Source organism: Rosa chinensis, chromosome 2, assembly GCF_002994745.2.
Source record: "Rosa chinensis cultivar Old Blush chromosome 2, RchiOBHm-V2, whole genome shotgun sequence".
NCBI classification, from domain to species: domain Eukaryota; kingdom Viridiplantae; phylum Streptophyta; class Magnoliopsida; order Rosales; family Rosaceae; genus Rosa; species Rosa chinensis.
The window spans coordinates 47,016,307-47,033,685 of NC_037089.1; the positions used below are offsets into that span (position 1 = coordinate 47,016,307).

The window sequence follows — 17,379 nt, forward strand, 5'->3', positions numbered from 1 at the left end:
TTAACTTTTGTTGAATACCACTTGCATGGTGAAAATGCTGGGAAGCCAAGCCAGAAGAACATGAAGAAAATGAGAAAGACAAGTCTGTGTTGTATTCATATGCCTTCTTCCATATCATCTTCTCACTTGCAAGTATGTACTCGGCAATGCTTCTGACAGGGTGGTCAACCTCAGTTGGGGACTGGGGAGAGTGGGAAGTTGATTGACGTGGGTAGCCATCTGCCTGGGTGAGGGTCATGACTAGTTGGGCAACTGCAGGTCTCTACATCTGGTCCCTTTTGACTCCTATTCTGTTCCTTGCGAGGGAATTGTAAAATCCTGCCACCACCAAACTAGAGATAAGAAAAAAAAAATTTGCTCATGATCAATGTCCGAGCATGCTTATTGTGTGTAATGTATATGCCTCTACTATCCAAAAAAGAAAGAAAAAAAAGAAAGAAAACTGTTTGCTCTGTAAATAAAATGATTTGTCTTGACTCATGCTAAACAAAAGAGATTACAGACCAGAAAAAACAAAATGATTTGAATGCTTAACATGTACAAGTTTATTGAATTCAGACTAATTCTTCCTTTCCGATTTATTGATTTAGGCAAGTTATATTTGTTGGCATTGGTAGGTGAAACACTCCCCTATAATCTTCGGATCTTATATTTAGTTCTAACCATGCACAGAATAAACCAACATCGAAATTGAAACCCCCATGGGGAAGCTTAAGATGTAGTAAAGAATAGAAATATTATAAAGAAAAGTAAAGCATAATGACCAAGTGGGGGTTCCTGAGAAAGAAATTGCATGGTGTTTATCTAGCAATCTTCATATCTATTTGGTTGCTAACAAGTAAGGAATAAAGTGAAGAGAAAAATATTACAAACAAAGAATTATGTTCTCCCCAAGCATTCAAAAATTCTTTGCTTGTTAATGGTTAACCGCTTGTGTACGAAAAAATGGTGCTTAAATTGCCCACCAAGAGTTCTTCAAATCTCATTATATAAAGCTGGTTTTGGGGAGTAGCTATATTACCACCACCACATCATCTTGATTGCCTACTAGTTGTGTCATTTGCCCTTTTGTGTATACATCAGAAAACCTTCCTACTTGGAACAAGTTCATTTTCTCCTTTCCTATTTTCGTTATCCTCTGTCAATCCATTTCCAAACCCCATAATGTCTGAAGCACTTGTATCCTTCCTTGTAGAGCAGTTGGGTTCCATCATCTTCCAACAGGTGGAACAAAACGTGAGACTTGTTGTGAATGTCAAAACAGAAGTAGCAACTCTTACCCTCAACCTCAAAACTATTCAAGCTGTGCTTTCGGATGCAGAGAGGAGGCAAGTGAAGGAGGCCAACGTGAGACGCTGGCTCAACAATCTAAAAGAAGTGTCATACGAGATAGACGATGTGGTAGACGAGTGGAGCACTGAAATCCTGAAAAAACAAATCGAGAAACAAGGTGAAAATGCTGTTGTACCTAAGAAGAAGGTATGTTTGTTTATTCCCTTCCATTGTCTTTGTACTGGACAAGTCACTCAGATAATTTTTCGTCGTGACATTGCTGTGAGGATAAAAGAGTTGAATGAGAAGTTAGCTTTGATTCATGAACAGCGAAAATTTTATAAGTTTCTCGAAAATGAAATAGAATTTGAGCAACACGAACGATTGAAAAGTTTCTCAATTGTCGATGAATCTGAGATATTTGGTAGAGACTACGAAAGGAATAAGTTAGTAAGCCAGTTAGTGAGTGAGAATAGTGAAGAAAGGAAGAAGCCTCTTGTCATATCTATTGTAGGTATGGGGGGGATAGGCAAAACAACTCTTGCCCAACTAGCTTATAATGATGTAAAGGTAAAGAATTGTTTTCATACAAGAATATGGGTTTGTGTCTCCGACCCCTTTGTACAAATCGCTGTTGCCAAAGCCATCCTTGAAAGTCTTAAGGTAACTGTCCCAAATTCAAATGAGTTAGAAACTTATGTTCAACTTATATCTGACTCTATTAAGGGCAAAAAGTTCCTCCTTGTCCTAGACGATGTCTGGGACTCAAACCATAGAAAGTGGGAGCCCTTCCTGACCACATTACATGTTGGTGCCTTAGGGAGTAGAATTTTGGTTACAACGCGAATAGCGCAGGTTGCTAGTGCAATGGGAACAACTAGTGACCACACATTCTATATGAAGGAGTTAGGTGAAGAAACTTGTCGGTCATTGTTCTATCACATTGCATTTTTTGATGGTGAAAGAAAAGAGTCTAAAAAGTTTGAAGATATTGGTAATGAAATTGTAAAGAGGTGCAAAGGCTTGCCTCTTGCTGCTAAGACTTTGGGTAGTCTAATGCGGTGTAAGAAGACAGTGCAACAATGGGTAGATGTTTTGAATAGTAAGATATGGGAATTAGAAGTCGTTGAAAATGAAGTTTTTCAACCGTTGTTTCTAAGTTACCATGATTTAGAACCCCAGTCCAAACGTTGTCTTTTGTATTGTGCTACATTTCCTAAAGATTATAAGATTGTCAAGGATCAGTTGATTGAATTGTGGATGTCACAAGGTTATCTTGAAGTCAAAGGAAGAAACAAAGAAAGCACAACAGTAGGTCAGAGGTGTTTTGAGAACCTAGTAACACGGTCTTTCTTTCAAGATATTGAGGAATATCTTGAGGGGAATATTAAAAGTTGTAAAATGCACGACATCGTGCATGACTTTGTGCAATATTTAACCAAGGATGAATGCTTTAGTACGGTGGTTAGGGGTACTAATGAGAGAATGGAGTTACCGGGTGATGAGGTCAGTCATTTGTCGTTGATGTTTGCACCCAAGGGTCCATTTCCTGTTTTTTCTCTCAATTGTAAGAGTTTGCGCACTCTCACAGCTTTTGAATCGAAACTTACTAGCATTGGCGTTGAGTTGATTTCGCAATCAAAAAGCCTTAGGACTTTGAATTTGAGTGAAAACTCGATTCTAGAAGTTCCAAAGGAGATTGGTGGATTGATACATTTGAGATATCTGGACTTGTCTCAAAACCGTGAACTGAAGGAATTGCCCGACAGTTTAGGTGATTTATACAATCTGCAAACCTTGCGACTTGTTGAGTGCAGACAACTAGTCAAATTTCCCGATGAAGAGGCAACGAGAAAGCTAACCAAGTTAAAGCATCTTTATGTCGAGGGGTCTTGTCGTCTAAAATCAAAACGGATAGGGAGGTTAACCGGTCTGCAAAAGCTAGATGTGTTTCATCTAAATGGTTATAGGGGTGAGGACAAAGAAGGGACGTTGAAGTTGCAAGATTTGAAAAGCTTGAACCAACTTGAAGGGAGTCTTTCCATTGCACACTTGGAGTCTGTGGAAGATGCGAGTGAGGGTGTAAAGGCATGTTTGAGTGAGAAACATCTCCTTCATCTGGATCTAGATTTCTTATGTCGCAATGGATGTGAAAAGTACAGGAGAGAAGAAGGGAGGGGCCAAAATGATAGAGAAATACTGAATGGGCTGCAACCACATGGAGGTTTGGAATCATTGCGCATCCGGAACTGCCAGCTGGCTACTTCTCCGTGTCCCAATTGGATCTTGTCTTTACATAATCTAACAAGGCTTGTGCTTGTGTACTACCGTAATTGTGAGCTGCTTTCGGGTCCATTTGGGAGATTGCCGTCGCTTGAAACACTAGTATTTCAAGAGATGAAGAAAGTGAAAAAGGTGGGAGTGGAGTTGTTGGGAATTGAAGAAAGAGAATTACAATCATCCTCCTCCTCCTCCTCGTCTTCTCTCATTTTATTCCCCAAATTGAAAAGCCTCCTGTTCGGTGTGATGGATGAGTGGGAAGAATGGGAAGGAGTCCCTCCCCAGAATAATATTACCATAATGCCCTCCCTATGTCGCTTGGTATTTTTCCGCTGCTCCAAACTTGGTACGCTGCCCGACTTCCTGCGCAAGACACCACTACAGAGTGTGGAAGTCAAGTTTTGTCGAATTCTCAGTGGTATAGTCGGGGACAAAACAAGTGAGGAGTGGGCCAAGATTTCTCACGTCCCAGACATTCAATGTTAAGCTGCGGCGATTTCAGGCGGCGAGTTGTTGAGTGGTCTTGTCTTCTAAAAGTAAGATTTCAATTCAATGTTTCCATTAACTTTATATATATATATATATATATATATATATGAATCGGATCGTATGGTTTTTTCTCAAGGGATCCAATAATATAATCATAATCACCCTTTTTTTTATTTGATTTATGATTTTTTTATTTGTTTCATCAATCCAATATATTACGAATTAGTCGTCAACCCAGTCTTCTGAATGTGTTGGAAGAGTATTTGAATCGTGTTTGAGTAGAATTTTCTGCATTTTTGGCAATTTGGTTTTTGTGGAATAAAAAAGAATACAAGTTGGATTTGATTGGTGCATTTCAAAGTTTCAGAATAATCTGCCTGACTATTTGGACCGTATAATGACCAATTGATTCAGAGTCACTAAAGCGGGGGGTTAAATAAGGGGATTGTTTGTTTACTTGCATATACTAGTTGTTGCATTTTGGTATCCAATTTCTGATTCATTGAAATTGGAAAACATGAAATTGTTCTGTTGGAGTGAGAGGGTAGTAATTTTATTTAATTTGCGTAACGGAGTTGCACTAAATGTAATACTTGGAAAGCTTAATTATTTTCAATATATTACATGAACAATAGAGATGAATATTTCAAGAACCCAGCACATATAAGGGGAAAGCAATGTTTATAATGTAGTTGTTATGAAATTCATTGGTATGTTTTTCCCCCCTTTTACACCAAACACTCATTTGAAATCATCAAACCCAGTTGGCGACTCAGATTTATCTTGCATGCTTCTACTTGGACATACTTGCATTTTATGCTTAGTAAAAAAATTTCTCAAGGGCCAGTGCTAATGAGAAATGAGTTGGTATAATACATTAGCAAAAGAATTGTTGTTGTCTGCTAAAAGCTACTGAATTTTATGCATAACTTATATAAACATAACTGCAAATATATGTTTTCGTATTTTGGCCTTGATTCTCTTCTATTAATTCAGGCAGGCGACAAATCAAGCTGTAGGCTATGAGCTTTCCTTTCTTCCATACAAATAGTAGTTGTTATACTCTACAAACACTGCCGGACTTCCTGGGCGTTACACTTGACATGAGGTCACTTGAGCTTCTATCTCCTTTAGGGACATTGCCATTCCTTGAAGCATTGGAAATAAAGTCAATGATAATGACATTGCCATACCAACTGGCCCAAACATCCAAATTGATAATGGCCTCTGACTATTGAGTGAGGAGCCAGCTTCCACCAATCTCATCCACTCTTATATTCAGGTAATTAAGCTCTTATTCATTAATCCTATGTATATTGATCTAGTGTAGTGCAATGTTGCTCTTGTACTTTAACTTTCTATTGCTACTTGGTAGGCATCTATGGACTTACTAAAGACTTAATCATACATTAACTAGCAGTAATGGTCATCTGCAATTCTGTGATTCTTTTTTTTCAATTTACCTTGCTTTCATGTTTTGCATTGAGATTGAAAGCACACCGGCCTCTTTGCAGGGATTGGGAGGGTCAAGCCTCCAAGTTGTAATGGCTGGATTCCCTAAGACCGAATGCCCCCATCCTCAGGTACTCCTTAATGTAATGCCTCAAGGTTGTAATGGCTTTCAATTTTTTACTTCAGCTGGTGTAATTTTTCATTTACAATTATGTCAAACAGTTGGGCCTCTTTTTCCAAATCTCTTGGAACAAGCAGAGATTTTGCCAAGAGAATAGCCCTAGTGTATAGCTCATTGTTGTACAACTCTTATTGTAACATGATGAGCTTAATGCAGAGGAGCTTCTTATGTACTTTTCAAATTACAAAATATGGAACTATATTTGTCTAGCTGGTTAGTTACTAAATGTTAGGGACGCATATCTGCTTATGGAACTATATTTGTTTGGAACTGACCATCTTCAATTAGCTGACAATGTACCTATTGTACAGGAAATTGCTTTGGCTCCCACAGCAAGCTAAAAGCATTTACAATGGCATTGGAACTTCAAGCTGATGGTTGATATATCAAGTAGTTTGCAATCTGTTCTTTTTGTGGTTTATTTCTCTGTCCTTGCCGGATCCTCTTCCGCTCTTCTATCCCCCAAGTTCACTTGGTAAGTCTTGACCAAACTTGTAGAACTTTTGACTTGTTTAATTGGAGATGACAAATTTGCGCCTCTACATGCTGCCAGGGAATATGTGCTTTGAAATTAAACTCACCTACAAGAACTTTTGTTTTCCGTTTAATTCTAAACAGTTTTTCCTCAATGTTCTTTTGCTCAAAAATATAATTTTTACCAAGAAAAGAAAGTTCATGAGAAGACTGTTGGAAATGAGTCCCTTGTACATTAATTAAAAATGCAGAATAATGCATGATTCTGCTAACTCGGGCAACTGAAACACACCTGCCAGCCATATTCCATCGTAAAGGAACTTTATTGCGTGCATTACTTTTGATGACACAAGTTATCTGTTGGCCATTTTTTTTTTGGTCAACTATAATACTAAACAAATTAAAAAATTCTGAAGGCTATAAAATTCTGTATTAAACAAAAGTCTTTGCTCTTTTTGATTTTTTGTCCCAGAGAAATTGTTGGTAGTTGAATTTATATATCAAGCCAGATGTGCATTAAAAATAAATAAATAAATAAAATAAAATAAAATAATAAAACATAGGCCAAACACCCACTGGAAAGTCCTGTAATGATTAAGTCACTACAGTGGCTACAGCAATTACCATAGCACACCCCATTCTGCATTTCTTACTTCATTTAATATAGTTCTTCCTTTGTCTTTTTGCTCTCATTCTGTTTCAAACTTACTTGCATCAAGAACATGGCTGAAGCTCTAGTTGACTTTCTCCAACAGTGTTTGGCTTCCATCACCCTTGACAAGGTTGAAAAAGAGCTGAGAGCGGTCGTAGGTGTTGACAAAGAAGCTGCAAACATCAACCACAATGCAGTTAGGACAAAATAAAGGTCAGTGCAGAACTAATGCTATAGGCTATAGATGAAAATAGAGCTATAATGTGCCTCTATCAGCTTGTTAGACCTGGCTTTTTATTTTATTTTTTTGGGTGGTAAATCAATGAAAATATTAGATAAAATATCACCCCAAAAAAGTGGACTTTATTAATCAAATATTAACTAGCATTAGTAGGCTTCTGCTATTTTGTGATCATCTTTTCCACTTTAATGTGCTATTTTGAATTTATTATAAAATTTCGCAATGAGATTTTTCACCTCTTTGCAGGGATTGGGGAGGTCAACCCTCGAAGTTTTAACGACTGACTCGTTAAGACCAAATACCTTCAGCCTCAGCTACTCCTTAATGTAGTGCAGAATTTCCAGATATGAAAGTTCTAATAAAACTTTGGCTAGTGCGGAATCAATAATCTTCTTTTTATCCAGGATTCAAATTTACAACATGCTCCAGGTACAGCTCAAATTGAAGCCTAAAGCATTTTGAATGGCATTGGAATTTTCAAGCTAATGAGAAGCTACTCTGGTAAGCTACATATTCTGTAGTAATTGGTATATTGTTCCTTCCCTGAAAATCTTCTATGTACATTAAAACGTATTTTCTTTCAAATTTTACTTCATCGGGATGTGTAATATTTTATTTATAATTATTTCAATCATTCAGGCTTCCTCTTTCAATTCTTTTGGAACAAGGAGAAATATGCCAAGAGGATGGGCCTAGTGGACAGCTCATTGTAGTACAATTCATATTGTAACATGACGAGCTTAATGTATAAGATCTTCTTAAGTACTTTTGAAATTACAAAATATGGAACTTTATTTGTCGAGCTAATTAGTTACTTTCAGGTTATATATTCTAAGGATGCATATCTCCTATCATAAAACATGTTTTTTTTTTTTTTTTCCTTTCATGGCTTCAGGCTAAGTCCTTGATTTTTCCCCAATATCCAGCAGGGTCGAAGATCTAATGCTTCTTCTGATGCTGGAACCCAGCTCCCTATCCAGTGGAGATGTCTTTATTATGTTGGCTTTATTTCTTCAAGATTTGGGTAAGTACAGTGCAGTGTGATTATAAGAATAGAAAATTGAATGATATAGTTCCTTTTCCGACATTTAATCTATTCATCCATTAACTTGAAATACTTGAAGTTCAGAAAGGCGGTTCTATGAATAGTAAAATTATGTAGTATGTAGTGGTTAAGTTTCTCTTTTGTTTAAGGCTATTGACAAATTAAGTTGATTGCTTGAGATGTGATTGATAGTTAAATGCAAGAAAGTGATAATATTTGGTTATGGAAATGCAGAAAGACTTGCAAGCAAACTCTTATGTGGAGGGAGAATAGGGAGGTCAGGTCTCTTTACTTCTGATGATTGGAGTCCACTGACGAGATGATCCCCAACCGTCAGTACTCTTTGTGCTGTACTGAATAAAATTTCTAGTACCCCTTGGGTAGTTTGGAACTGACTGTCTTCATTTAATACAGCTTGTAGACTACAGAGGAATTCTTCACACAACCTCGTACCGTACTGCTCAGATTTAATCTAAAAGGATTTACAATGGCATTGAGACTTTCAAGCTGACGGGTGGATATATGCTTTGGTAAGCTGCACGTACAGATCTTATCATGACTTGAGTTTCTTGGTTAGTAATTATGGCATGCATTGGTGTGGAAGTACATTTTGTGAGTTACATTTGAAATTGCAAGCGACTTATTTTTCTGAAGATGCATTCAAGTCGATTTCTTAATAAATATTCCTCTATATAAACAGCTGCTTATTATATTGTATTAAGATGGTTAACTTTCAAATACTCTATGCATTGTTAGACAGTGAGGAAACAACAAATAGATATTTAGAGATACACATTTAAGATTTTGCAATTACAAACATTGGTAGTTTCAACTGTACATGTTTGATCAATTGCAAATATTAGTATATTCTTATCCAGGTCAAACTGAAGTCATTTGCATTTTTCTATTGCAATCCAATCAATTTCAGGTGATGTCATCATAAGATCATTCAACTGTAGTCCAGCTAGAGAAATTGAATCATCTGCAAAACAGCATTTTTATTTCAGACGTTTATCTAACAATGAGAAAAAAAAAAAAAATCCTGCCACCACCAAACTAGAGATAAGAAAAAAAAATTTGCTGATGATCAATGTCCGAGCATGCTTATTGTGTGTAATGTATATGCCTCTAGAAAGAAAAAAAAGGAAAGAAAACTGTTTGCTCTGTAAATAAAATGATTTGTGTTGACTCATGCTAAACAAGAGATTGCAGACCAGAAGAAACAAAATGATTTGAATGCTTAGCATGTACAACTTTATTGAATTCAGACTAATTCTTCCTTTCCGATTTATTGATTTAGGCAAGTTATACTTGTTGGCATTGGTAGGTGAAACACTCTCCTATAATCTTCGGATCTTATATTTAGTTCTAACCATGTACAGAATAAACCAACATTGAAATTGAAACCCCCATGGGGAAGCTTAAGATGCAGTAAAGAATAGAAATATTATAAAGAAAAGTAAAGCATAGAAATATTATAAAGAAAAGTAAAGCATAGTGACCAGGTGGGCGGTTCTTGAGAAAGAAATTGCATGGAGTTTATCTAGCAATCTTCATATCTATTTGGTTGCTAACAAGTAAGGAATAAAGTAGAGAAAAATGTTACAAACAAAGAATTATGTTCTCCCTTAGCATTCAAAAATTCTTTGCTTGTTAATGGTTAACCGCTTGTGGACAAAAAAAATGATGCAAGAATTATGTTCTCCCTTAGCATTCAATATTTTTTAGGAAACATTCAAAAATTTGTTTCATATTTCAATGAGTTTCAATTAACTTAATATGTATCTCATGGTTTTTTCTCAAGGGGTATCCAATAATATACATATGTCTCATGCACGGTCCACAAGCTAGGTCAACTACTGATTGATGACAACCTCTGCCACTTCTTCACTTCTCTTCCAGTAAGATTTCTCATCTCCCATATTCAAATATCCTATAAACTCAATTCCATCAATGTTTGCATCAGATGGATAATTGGAAATAGGCCTATAAACTTAATTTATCGGATGGTGCTTTTGTACTTTAACTTTCAATTGCTACTTGCTAGGCATATGTGGACTTACTAAAGACTTAATCATACATTAACTAGCATTAATGGTCATCTGCAATTCTGTGATTCTTTTTTTTATTTTAATTTTCTTTTATGTTTTTATTATAAAACTTTGCATTGAGATTGAAAGCAAACCTCATTGCAGGGATTGAAAGCAAACCTCATTGCAGGGATTGAAAGCACACCTCAAAGTTGTAATGGCTGGATTCCCCAAGACCGGATGCCCCCATCCTTAGGTACTCCTTAATGTAGTGCAGAATTTTCAGATACAATATTCACGATAAATCTTTCGGTAGTGTGGAATTAATATCTTCTTTTACTTCACATGCAAAACCACAACATGCTACGTGTACAGCTCAAATACTGAAGCTTAAAGCATTTCAAATGGAATTGAAATTTTCAAGTTGATGAGATTTACTCTGGTAAGCTACATACATCTGTAATAACTGAACTCTTGTTTATTATGTATTCTGTTGATTGATCTATTTATCTCATATTCATATCTTCTATGTAAGGGGAAACGGATTTTACTGTCACTACTAGCTAGGCGTGATATTACCAACGAAGCAATCCAAGTGGTGACCTGCAAGTTGCAAGGCAGTCAACCTACATTTTCTGAATTAATTATCCCCCTCGAAATCTTCTATGAAGATTAATGGGTATTTGCTTTTAATTTACTTCAGCTGGTGTAATTTTTCATTTACAATTATGTCAAACAGTTGGGCCTCTTTTTCCAAATCTCTTGGAACAAGGAGTGATTTTCCAAGAGAATAGCTCTACTGTACAGCTCATTGTTGTACAACGCTTATTGTAACATGATGAGCTTAATGCAGAAGAGCTTCTTATGTACTTTCCAAATTACAAAATATGGAACTATATTTGTCTAGCTAGTTAGTTACTAAATGTTAGGGATGCATATCTGCTCATAATTTAAAAGATGTGGTTTCTTTCATGGCTTCAGACTGAGTTCTGTTTTCACACAATTGACAGAATAATCCACGCAAAACACTGCAGAGGTAGAGATATCCTCTGGTGCTGAAACTGATGATGCTGAAACCCAACTTCCTGTCAAGTGTGGATGTCTTTACCCAGTTGGCTTGATTTCTTCAAGTTCAGGTTAGTATAGAGCAGTGTGATAATAAGAATTGAAAATTTAATTGTCAACTATAGTTTTTCTTACAAAGTCTAAAGCATTTATCCATTCAAACTTGAAATACTTGAAGCTCAGAAAGGAACTTCTATGATTAGTAAAGACATGCATGTCTGCAGTAGTCTAATGTTTCTTTCAACTCTTTGGAGCTATACATCAAGTTTCATGAATGAGAAGTCATGGAGATAATAATATTGGTTATGGAAATAGCAGAAAGGATTGCAAGTACTCTTCCATGAGTAAATGGCAAGGTCAGGTCTTTAAATTTCTGATGATTGGAGTCGATGGACAACTGGACCCTTAGGTACTCTTTTATGTTGAGCAAATTTCTAGATACAAAATTTTCCACTATCCTTAGGTTGTTTGGAACTGATCGTCTTCAATTAATTCATGACAATGCATGTATCTATTGTACAGGAAATTGCTTTGGCTCCCACAGCAAGCTAAAAGCATTTACAATGGCATAGGAACTTCAAGCTGATGGGTTGATATATCAAGTAGTTTATAATCAGGTTCTTACCAACACCAGGTACTTGCTCTTCACCTATATCAAGTAGTTTCTCGTCAGTTTTCCTTTGTAATCTTTTAGAAGCACTTGATTAGTTACTATATGGTTATATGATCCCTGTTGCCATGTGATACTCTTAACTTTAATCAATTAATATTTTTGAGGTATGAGAGAGAATTTAAGAATGGATGTGACACTGAATTCCATTCCATGGAAACACTCTGGGGATGACTCTAGATGGCTGGTAAACATCAAACAGGTAACGTTTGACAAAGGATAACATAGAAGATTAACAGTTCGTTGAATGCTCCATAATAACATAAAGCAGCCAAGGCATATGTTTGACTGTCTGCACTTGCAGTTATTTCAGGAAGGTTTGGGAGGTTTGTGACCATGAGCTCTCATGCAAGGAAGTTCAACATCAGATATTTTCTTCGGTTGTACCTAGGTTGTGCTTCTGTCTGTTCAACTTCTGTCTTCATTGTTTATATAGCTATATCACTCTGTTTTATCTCTCTTTGTAGGAATGTTATAATCTACTTAAGGCGACCAGTTGGTAGTGAAATTGATGGTAAAATCATTCATCATGTGGATATTGCTTCTGGCTTGTACCCTATACTGTTCTGTTATCCATTCTCGCTAGAAAGTATGAACGAATGGTCTCATTTTTGTAATAATGTCAAATCTGTCAGAGTCCATCCTAATAAATCCAGCTAGAACAATACTTCCATTTCTGAGATGTTGTGTTTATAAGAAATTATGTGTGTGGACATGAAATTGATGTGGTGTTGGTTATTGATGTAGGGATTAATCATGTTCATCAGACACCTGACAGGGAGTGGTTTAAAACTGAGGCCGTTCTTCGTTTTAGCTTGGGAAACTTTCTGTTCTTCACCATCCTGTCAGTTGTGATGATTGGTGTGATGAGTCAAAAGGATCCCCGTGATAGTATCCACTATCCACCATGGTGGATGGATGATGAAAGCTACTTACTGGTTCCTTTTGGTGATCTTCTCATTGTGTTTCATACCAAACGGGATTATTAGTTTCTATGGTAAGCACTGTCTATACCTTTTCTTTATCTTCATCTTTCAAGCATAATGAATTGCATTGTTTAGGACACTGGATTTGTACAATTTCCTGTAGGAACTTTTGGCTATTAGCAGTGTTTGGATGAGGGATAATATGGGGGGAGATGACATTTTGGTGGGACTAAAAATCTCACATGGAAAATCCCTCGTTTGGTAATTAAATAGGGAGGGACTTAAATTATGAGGGATTGTAGGAGAGGATAATCAGACAGGATTTGTCTTAATACATCTCCCACCTTCGAGTTCCGCTTCTAGACGTGTTATTCTGAAGTTCCACAGCGCGAAGAAGACGACTACGCATCGGCCTTGATTTCTGGCTCTCTCTTCTTCTTGCATCGCTGTTCTCCAGGTTTGATCTCCACCTTGGGTTTTCGTTTCTCCTTGTATTAAAGGGTTTGATGGTTGAGTTTTGGATATTGTCATCTCTAATTTGATCGATCCATTGTTAGGTGTTAGTATACTTGATAATTCTTCATCCGCGTTTATGATATTGTTATCTAGTTTGATTTCATTGGCTGCTGGCTCGTGTTTCTTCATTATGGTTTCTATGATTTCTACAACTGGGTAACCTGCAAATGCCTCATTTTGGGTTTGGGTTTTTGGACAACTGTTTCTGATTTCTGCACCATTCCTATGGCCACAGTTCTAATACAATTTAACAAACAGTAGAATCAGATTTGGAGAGAACAATGTGAAACTATAGATCATCATGTATAACTAGTCTAATCGTGTTAGTATGCACTTGTTCTCGTGAGAAGTGAATAACTTTTTGAGTTTTGTTACTATCTTAATATTGTTTTTCCAAGGCCCTGTTATTTTCTCAAATACTGTCATCATGGTTGGTTTGGTACAGAAGGCAGCTTCAGCTATTCCTTTTTCATTAATATACATAACAGTATTTCCGTTTGCCTTACATTGCAGGAAAGATGTGCATGTGCTGATACTCTCTCTCTTGTTGCTCGAATATTGCATAAATCCAAGGCTCATCTCCAGTCAATTCTTTTTCAAAAAAATGCTGTTGAAGATTTCTGTGAATTTGGTCGGTTCATTTGTTCTTGTCTGTAGGAGTTCCTGATAATCTGTCATGGTGGCTTGGTAATTGCAGAAAGATGATATGATTTTGTCTTGGTTTAACTTTCAGCAGTTGATGATTGAATGAGGATCTGACTAGGAATATGTTTGTGTGTGTAATTAAGAATGCATATTAAACACCGAATCTCATAAATCAGTATCTGTGATGGAGTTGTTTTTTAAGTGAAAGACTGTTGTTGCTTAAAAGACAAAAATTTATATACAAAAGCATATTGAACACTTCCTCATTGCTGCTATTGCATCATACATGATTGCATATTAATTGTATGCAATGTTAGTTTGAAAATCCAGTTTTGTTTATCCAATGTCAATTTAGTTTATCCCCTCAAAGGTTTCCCACTAAACCTGGTTAGGAATTCATTTTTCGCTTGATTGTGTTTTCATTTTTTTGCTTCTATCTCTTTCTCTTTCTTTTATATTTTGTTTTGTTCTTCCCCCCACCCCCCCCTTAAGTTTCTGTACCACATCATCTGAATTCATTGCGTCCCCATCAGGCAGGCTAGGTAAGATATATTGGGTCTTATACTATGAGCTGTTTATGTCTTTATCAACCTGCCTTACTTCAGAACTTTGCTTATTGATCTCAAGGTGTCATTTGAGTTGGTGCCAACAGGTTTCATGTTTCTTTGACAAACTTTTTTCTTGAAAGTTTTCCTGTCATTATATGGACTTACCGACAGATTGAAAATTTGTTTGTTGCAATATTGATTTGAAAGTTTTCCTCTTGTATGGAAAGTGATTATAATTTCCTTTAAACGACTGGGACTGTGACTATGCTTTTAACAAACTGCCATCTGGATTTAATGTCACGAAATTGTTTGTGACCATTTTTTGACTTTCTTGTTCAGGAGGAGAGAAGAAGCACAGGCACTTCTGAAGGAGTCCCTTGAATCGTTGGAGGACATCGGTGCATCTCTTATGTTGAAATAGTGAGTGCTCAGCCTCAAAACCAGAATAAGAAGGGAAAATAAGGTCTCTCTCACTCTCTGTAAATCATGCTTATTTACATGCTCTTTTTGTGTCTGTCACTGATGACTTTCTTATTTACATACTGATTTTTTGCTTTAGCTTGATTAATAGAACTTGGTTCTGTTACACATTTGATGGCATCTTATCATGGTTTCAGTTTTGTTGTTCTATAGTTAAATACCCTGTATGTACTTTCTGGATTGCTATTCTAGATTAGGACATTAATAGAGAGACAATCCTAATTATTTCTAGGTTGCTATTGTAACTCTAGATTTGTTCAGTGGATAATGATTTTATATTGCACTGAGTAACAATCGGTTGGGATGTAGTGAAATCCATACATTTCTGAAAAAAGATAGTACTGCTGTCTAGATTTTGGTTTAAATGCTTTTCAGTTTCTGAGTTCATTCTCGATGTCCTACAGGTTTACCCTACCCATAAGTGGAAAAGCAAGAATATATTTTGTGAAGCAGTGCTGAATGAGGAAGTCTGAAATGATGAGGTATGCATAATTCAATCAAACGTATAATCAAGAAAAAGAACTAGAAGTCATGTATAAACAGAGAATTCTCGAGTAGATAGCTGAAATGTGTCAATGAAACATTTCTATTAATATTCTTTAGATTACTTACTCAAACCTTTCATTCTGTATTTGTAGGTTGTGGAGCCCATAGTTCCAGTTATTTTTCAACACACAAAGGCAACTAGTTCCATATAGAGAAACAGGTTAGCAGCCTCTCAAATTTATATTTATACATGTCTTGCTTTCTTTAATTGTTACCTTGAAAATTCATGGTACTAAAACGGTAAATATTTTGTTATCTTGTGGGTTTATCTCATAGGAATTTAGGATGGATCTTTGTCGTAAGCGTGCTTGAGAAGAGGAGGAGGAGGTGGTGGAGGAAGAAGAAATCAATGAAGAGGAGATTAGCACTGTTGAAGCCACTAATGAGTGGACTGTATTTCGTGATCAATTGACGATGGATATGTTTGCTGACTATCAAAAATTCAAAGGCATCGAGCTCAACAAGAGCAGCAAGAACAAGGAGACCTTGCAAATGTTCCATGATTTCAAAGTTCTGTTGTGATATTTACTATTTAGGATGTTATCATAAATGTTTGACATTTTAAGTCTATGAATTCAAGCAAAACCAAAATCGAATTGTGACTGAAATTCAATTGTTGCATTTTTCAAATTTCTAACGGTTTTCATGATTTTTTCATTTTAATGGAAGGTTTGAAATTAATTGGTGAATCACAAATTTTTCTTGTTTTATATCTATTTGGTTAAAAAACAATTGCAATTAACTAGAAATAGCAAAATATAAAAAAAGATTAATCTTGTCAAAAAATAAAGAGTTTTTTTTTTTTTTTTTGAAGGGAAGGACGATCAAATTATATTGCTCAATCAAAGAGTACAATGAGAAGCCACAAAGCCTCTAATATCAGGAGGGACAAGCCCACTCCATGAAAGATTAAAAGAAGAATGTAAAGCTAATTTAGCTAAATTATGGGCAGCCATATTAGCTTCACGATACACATGTCTCAAGGAAGAACCAACTAAAATCCCAAGAGAAAAGTTGATATCCTCAATAATACGACCCAAGGATGAAGTCTCCTCCCCCTCAGCCTCAATAGTAGAAACTAAACTCTGACAATCTGTCTCAAACATAATAGGAGAAAGGTGAAACTGCACTGCTAGGGAACAAGCAGCCCTGCAAGCCATGGCCTCAACAATATCTGGAGAGGTAACAGAATTGACCGTAATACAAACTCCACCAACAATATCACCTATAGCATCTCGAATAACCACTCCTACTCCACCTAATTTGGAGGAGAAATCAAAGGCTCCATCACAGTTGGCCTTAAGCCAGCCGGAAGGAGGTGGTAACCAGACTGCCCTACCCCTCAATGCAGTACTACGAGGTGTAGTCAAGGTAGATTGAAACAACATGTCATATGATCGAATCTGAAACTGTAAGTGAGGCAAAGAAACAAACTTATTTGACCACACTCTCATATTGCGCTCTTTCCAAACAGACCATCCAACTATAAGCAATAGAGCCACATTCTTTTTAGATAGAATATCAAAACAGGAGGCCAACCAAGTAATGATTGACGTACCTTCATTACAATCAATCTGCAGCACCCCATGCAACTCCGGAAAAAGAGAGAGCAAGTCCTGAACAAAAAATAAAGAGTTAATTACATATAAGTGCATCTTTGAATGTTTTTGAGTTTTTCTATTGGAACCTCCAAATTTACTCACTTGACCTCTATGCTTTTTACACCTCCTATCAAATTTTCAAATACTAAATTTACTCATTAAACCTCACTAAATTTCCTCAAATAACCTCACTCATATAATTTACAAACAAACTAAGATCTTTATAATAAAAAAACTTAGGCATTTTAATGATTTAATTACTCTAT

General features: G+C 36.2%; 1 protein-coding gene across 28 annotated transcripts; it reads left to right on the top strand.

Annotated features, from left to right (window-relative positions):
* The first annotated feature begins 866 nt into the window (after window positions 1-866).
* Window positions 867-16,201, top strand: LOC112186401 (putative disease resistance protein RGA3). 28 transcript variants are annotated; one of them, XM_040515060.1, is made up of 28 exons: window positions 867-4,088; window positions 5,038-5,323; window positions 5,556-5,624; window positions 5,986-6,149; window positions 6,904-7,013; window positions 7,288-7,367; window positions 7,446-7,542; window positions 7,681-7,786; window positions 7,968-8,065; window positions 8,321-8,418; window positions 8,501-8,616; window positions 9,891-9,987; window positions 10,282-10,372; window positions 10,492-10,558; window positions 10,652-10,795; window positions 11,127-11,252; window positions 11,500-11,590; window positions 11,704-11,815; window positions 11,959-12,053; window positions 12,156-12,242; window positions 12,319-12,440; window positions 12,599-12,848; window positions 12,941-13,234; window positions 13,807-13,924; window positions 14,826-14,949; window positions 15,371-15,448; window positions 15,605-15,672; window positions 15,789-16,201. In XM_040515060.1, the coding sequence occupies exon 1, from the start codon at window positions 1,165-1,167 to the stop codon at window positions 4,036-4,038; it is 2,874 nt and encodes a 957-aa protein (XP_040370994.1). In that variant the 5' UTR covers window positions 867-1,164; the 3' UTR covers window positions 4,039-4,088; window positions 5,038-5,323; window positions 5,556-5,624; window positions 5,986-6,149; window positions 6,904-7,013; window positions 7,288-7,367; window positions 7,446-7,542; window positions 7,681-7,786; window positions 7,968-8,065; window positions 8,321-8,418; window positions 8,501-8,616; window positions 9,891-9,987; window positions 10,282-10,372; window positions 10,492-10,558; window positions 10,652-10,795; window positions 11,127-11,252; window positions 11,500-11,590; window positions 11,704-11,815; window positions 11,959-12,053; window positions 12,156-12,242; window positions 12,319-12,440; window positions 12,599-12,848; window positions 12,941-13,234; window positions 13,807-13,924; window positions 14,826-14,949; window positions 15,371-15,448; window positions 15,605-15,672; window positions 15,789-16,201. The 28 variants fall into 28 exon arrangements, with proteins under 28 accessions (XP_040370994.1, XP_040370998.1, XP_040371001.1 ...); XM_040515064.1 differs by having other exon boundaries at window positions 7,471-7,542; XM_040515067.1 differs by having other exon boundaries at window positions 5,556-5,649; window positions 7,288-7,542.
* The last annotated feature ends 1,178 nt before the right edge of the window (window positions 16,202-17,379 follow it).

Excerpts from the sequence above, each read along its gene's own strand:
- LOC112186401 (XM_040515067.1), top strand. The coding sequence starts at position 1,165 with ATGTCTGAAGCACTTGTATCCTTCCTTGTAGAGCAGTTGGGTTCCATC.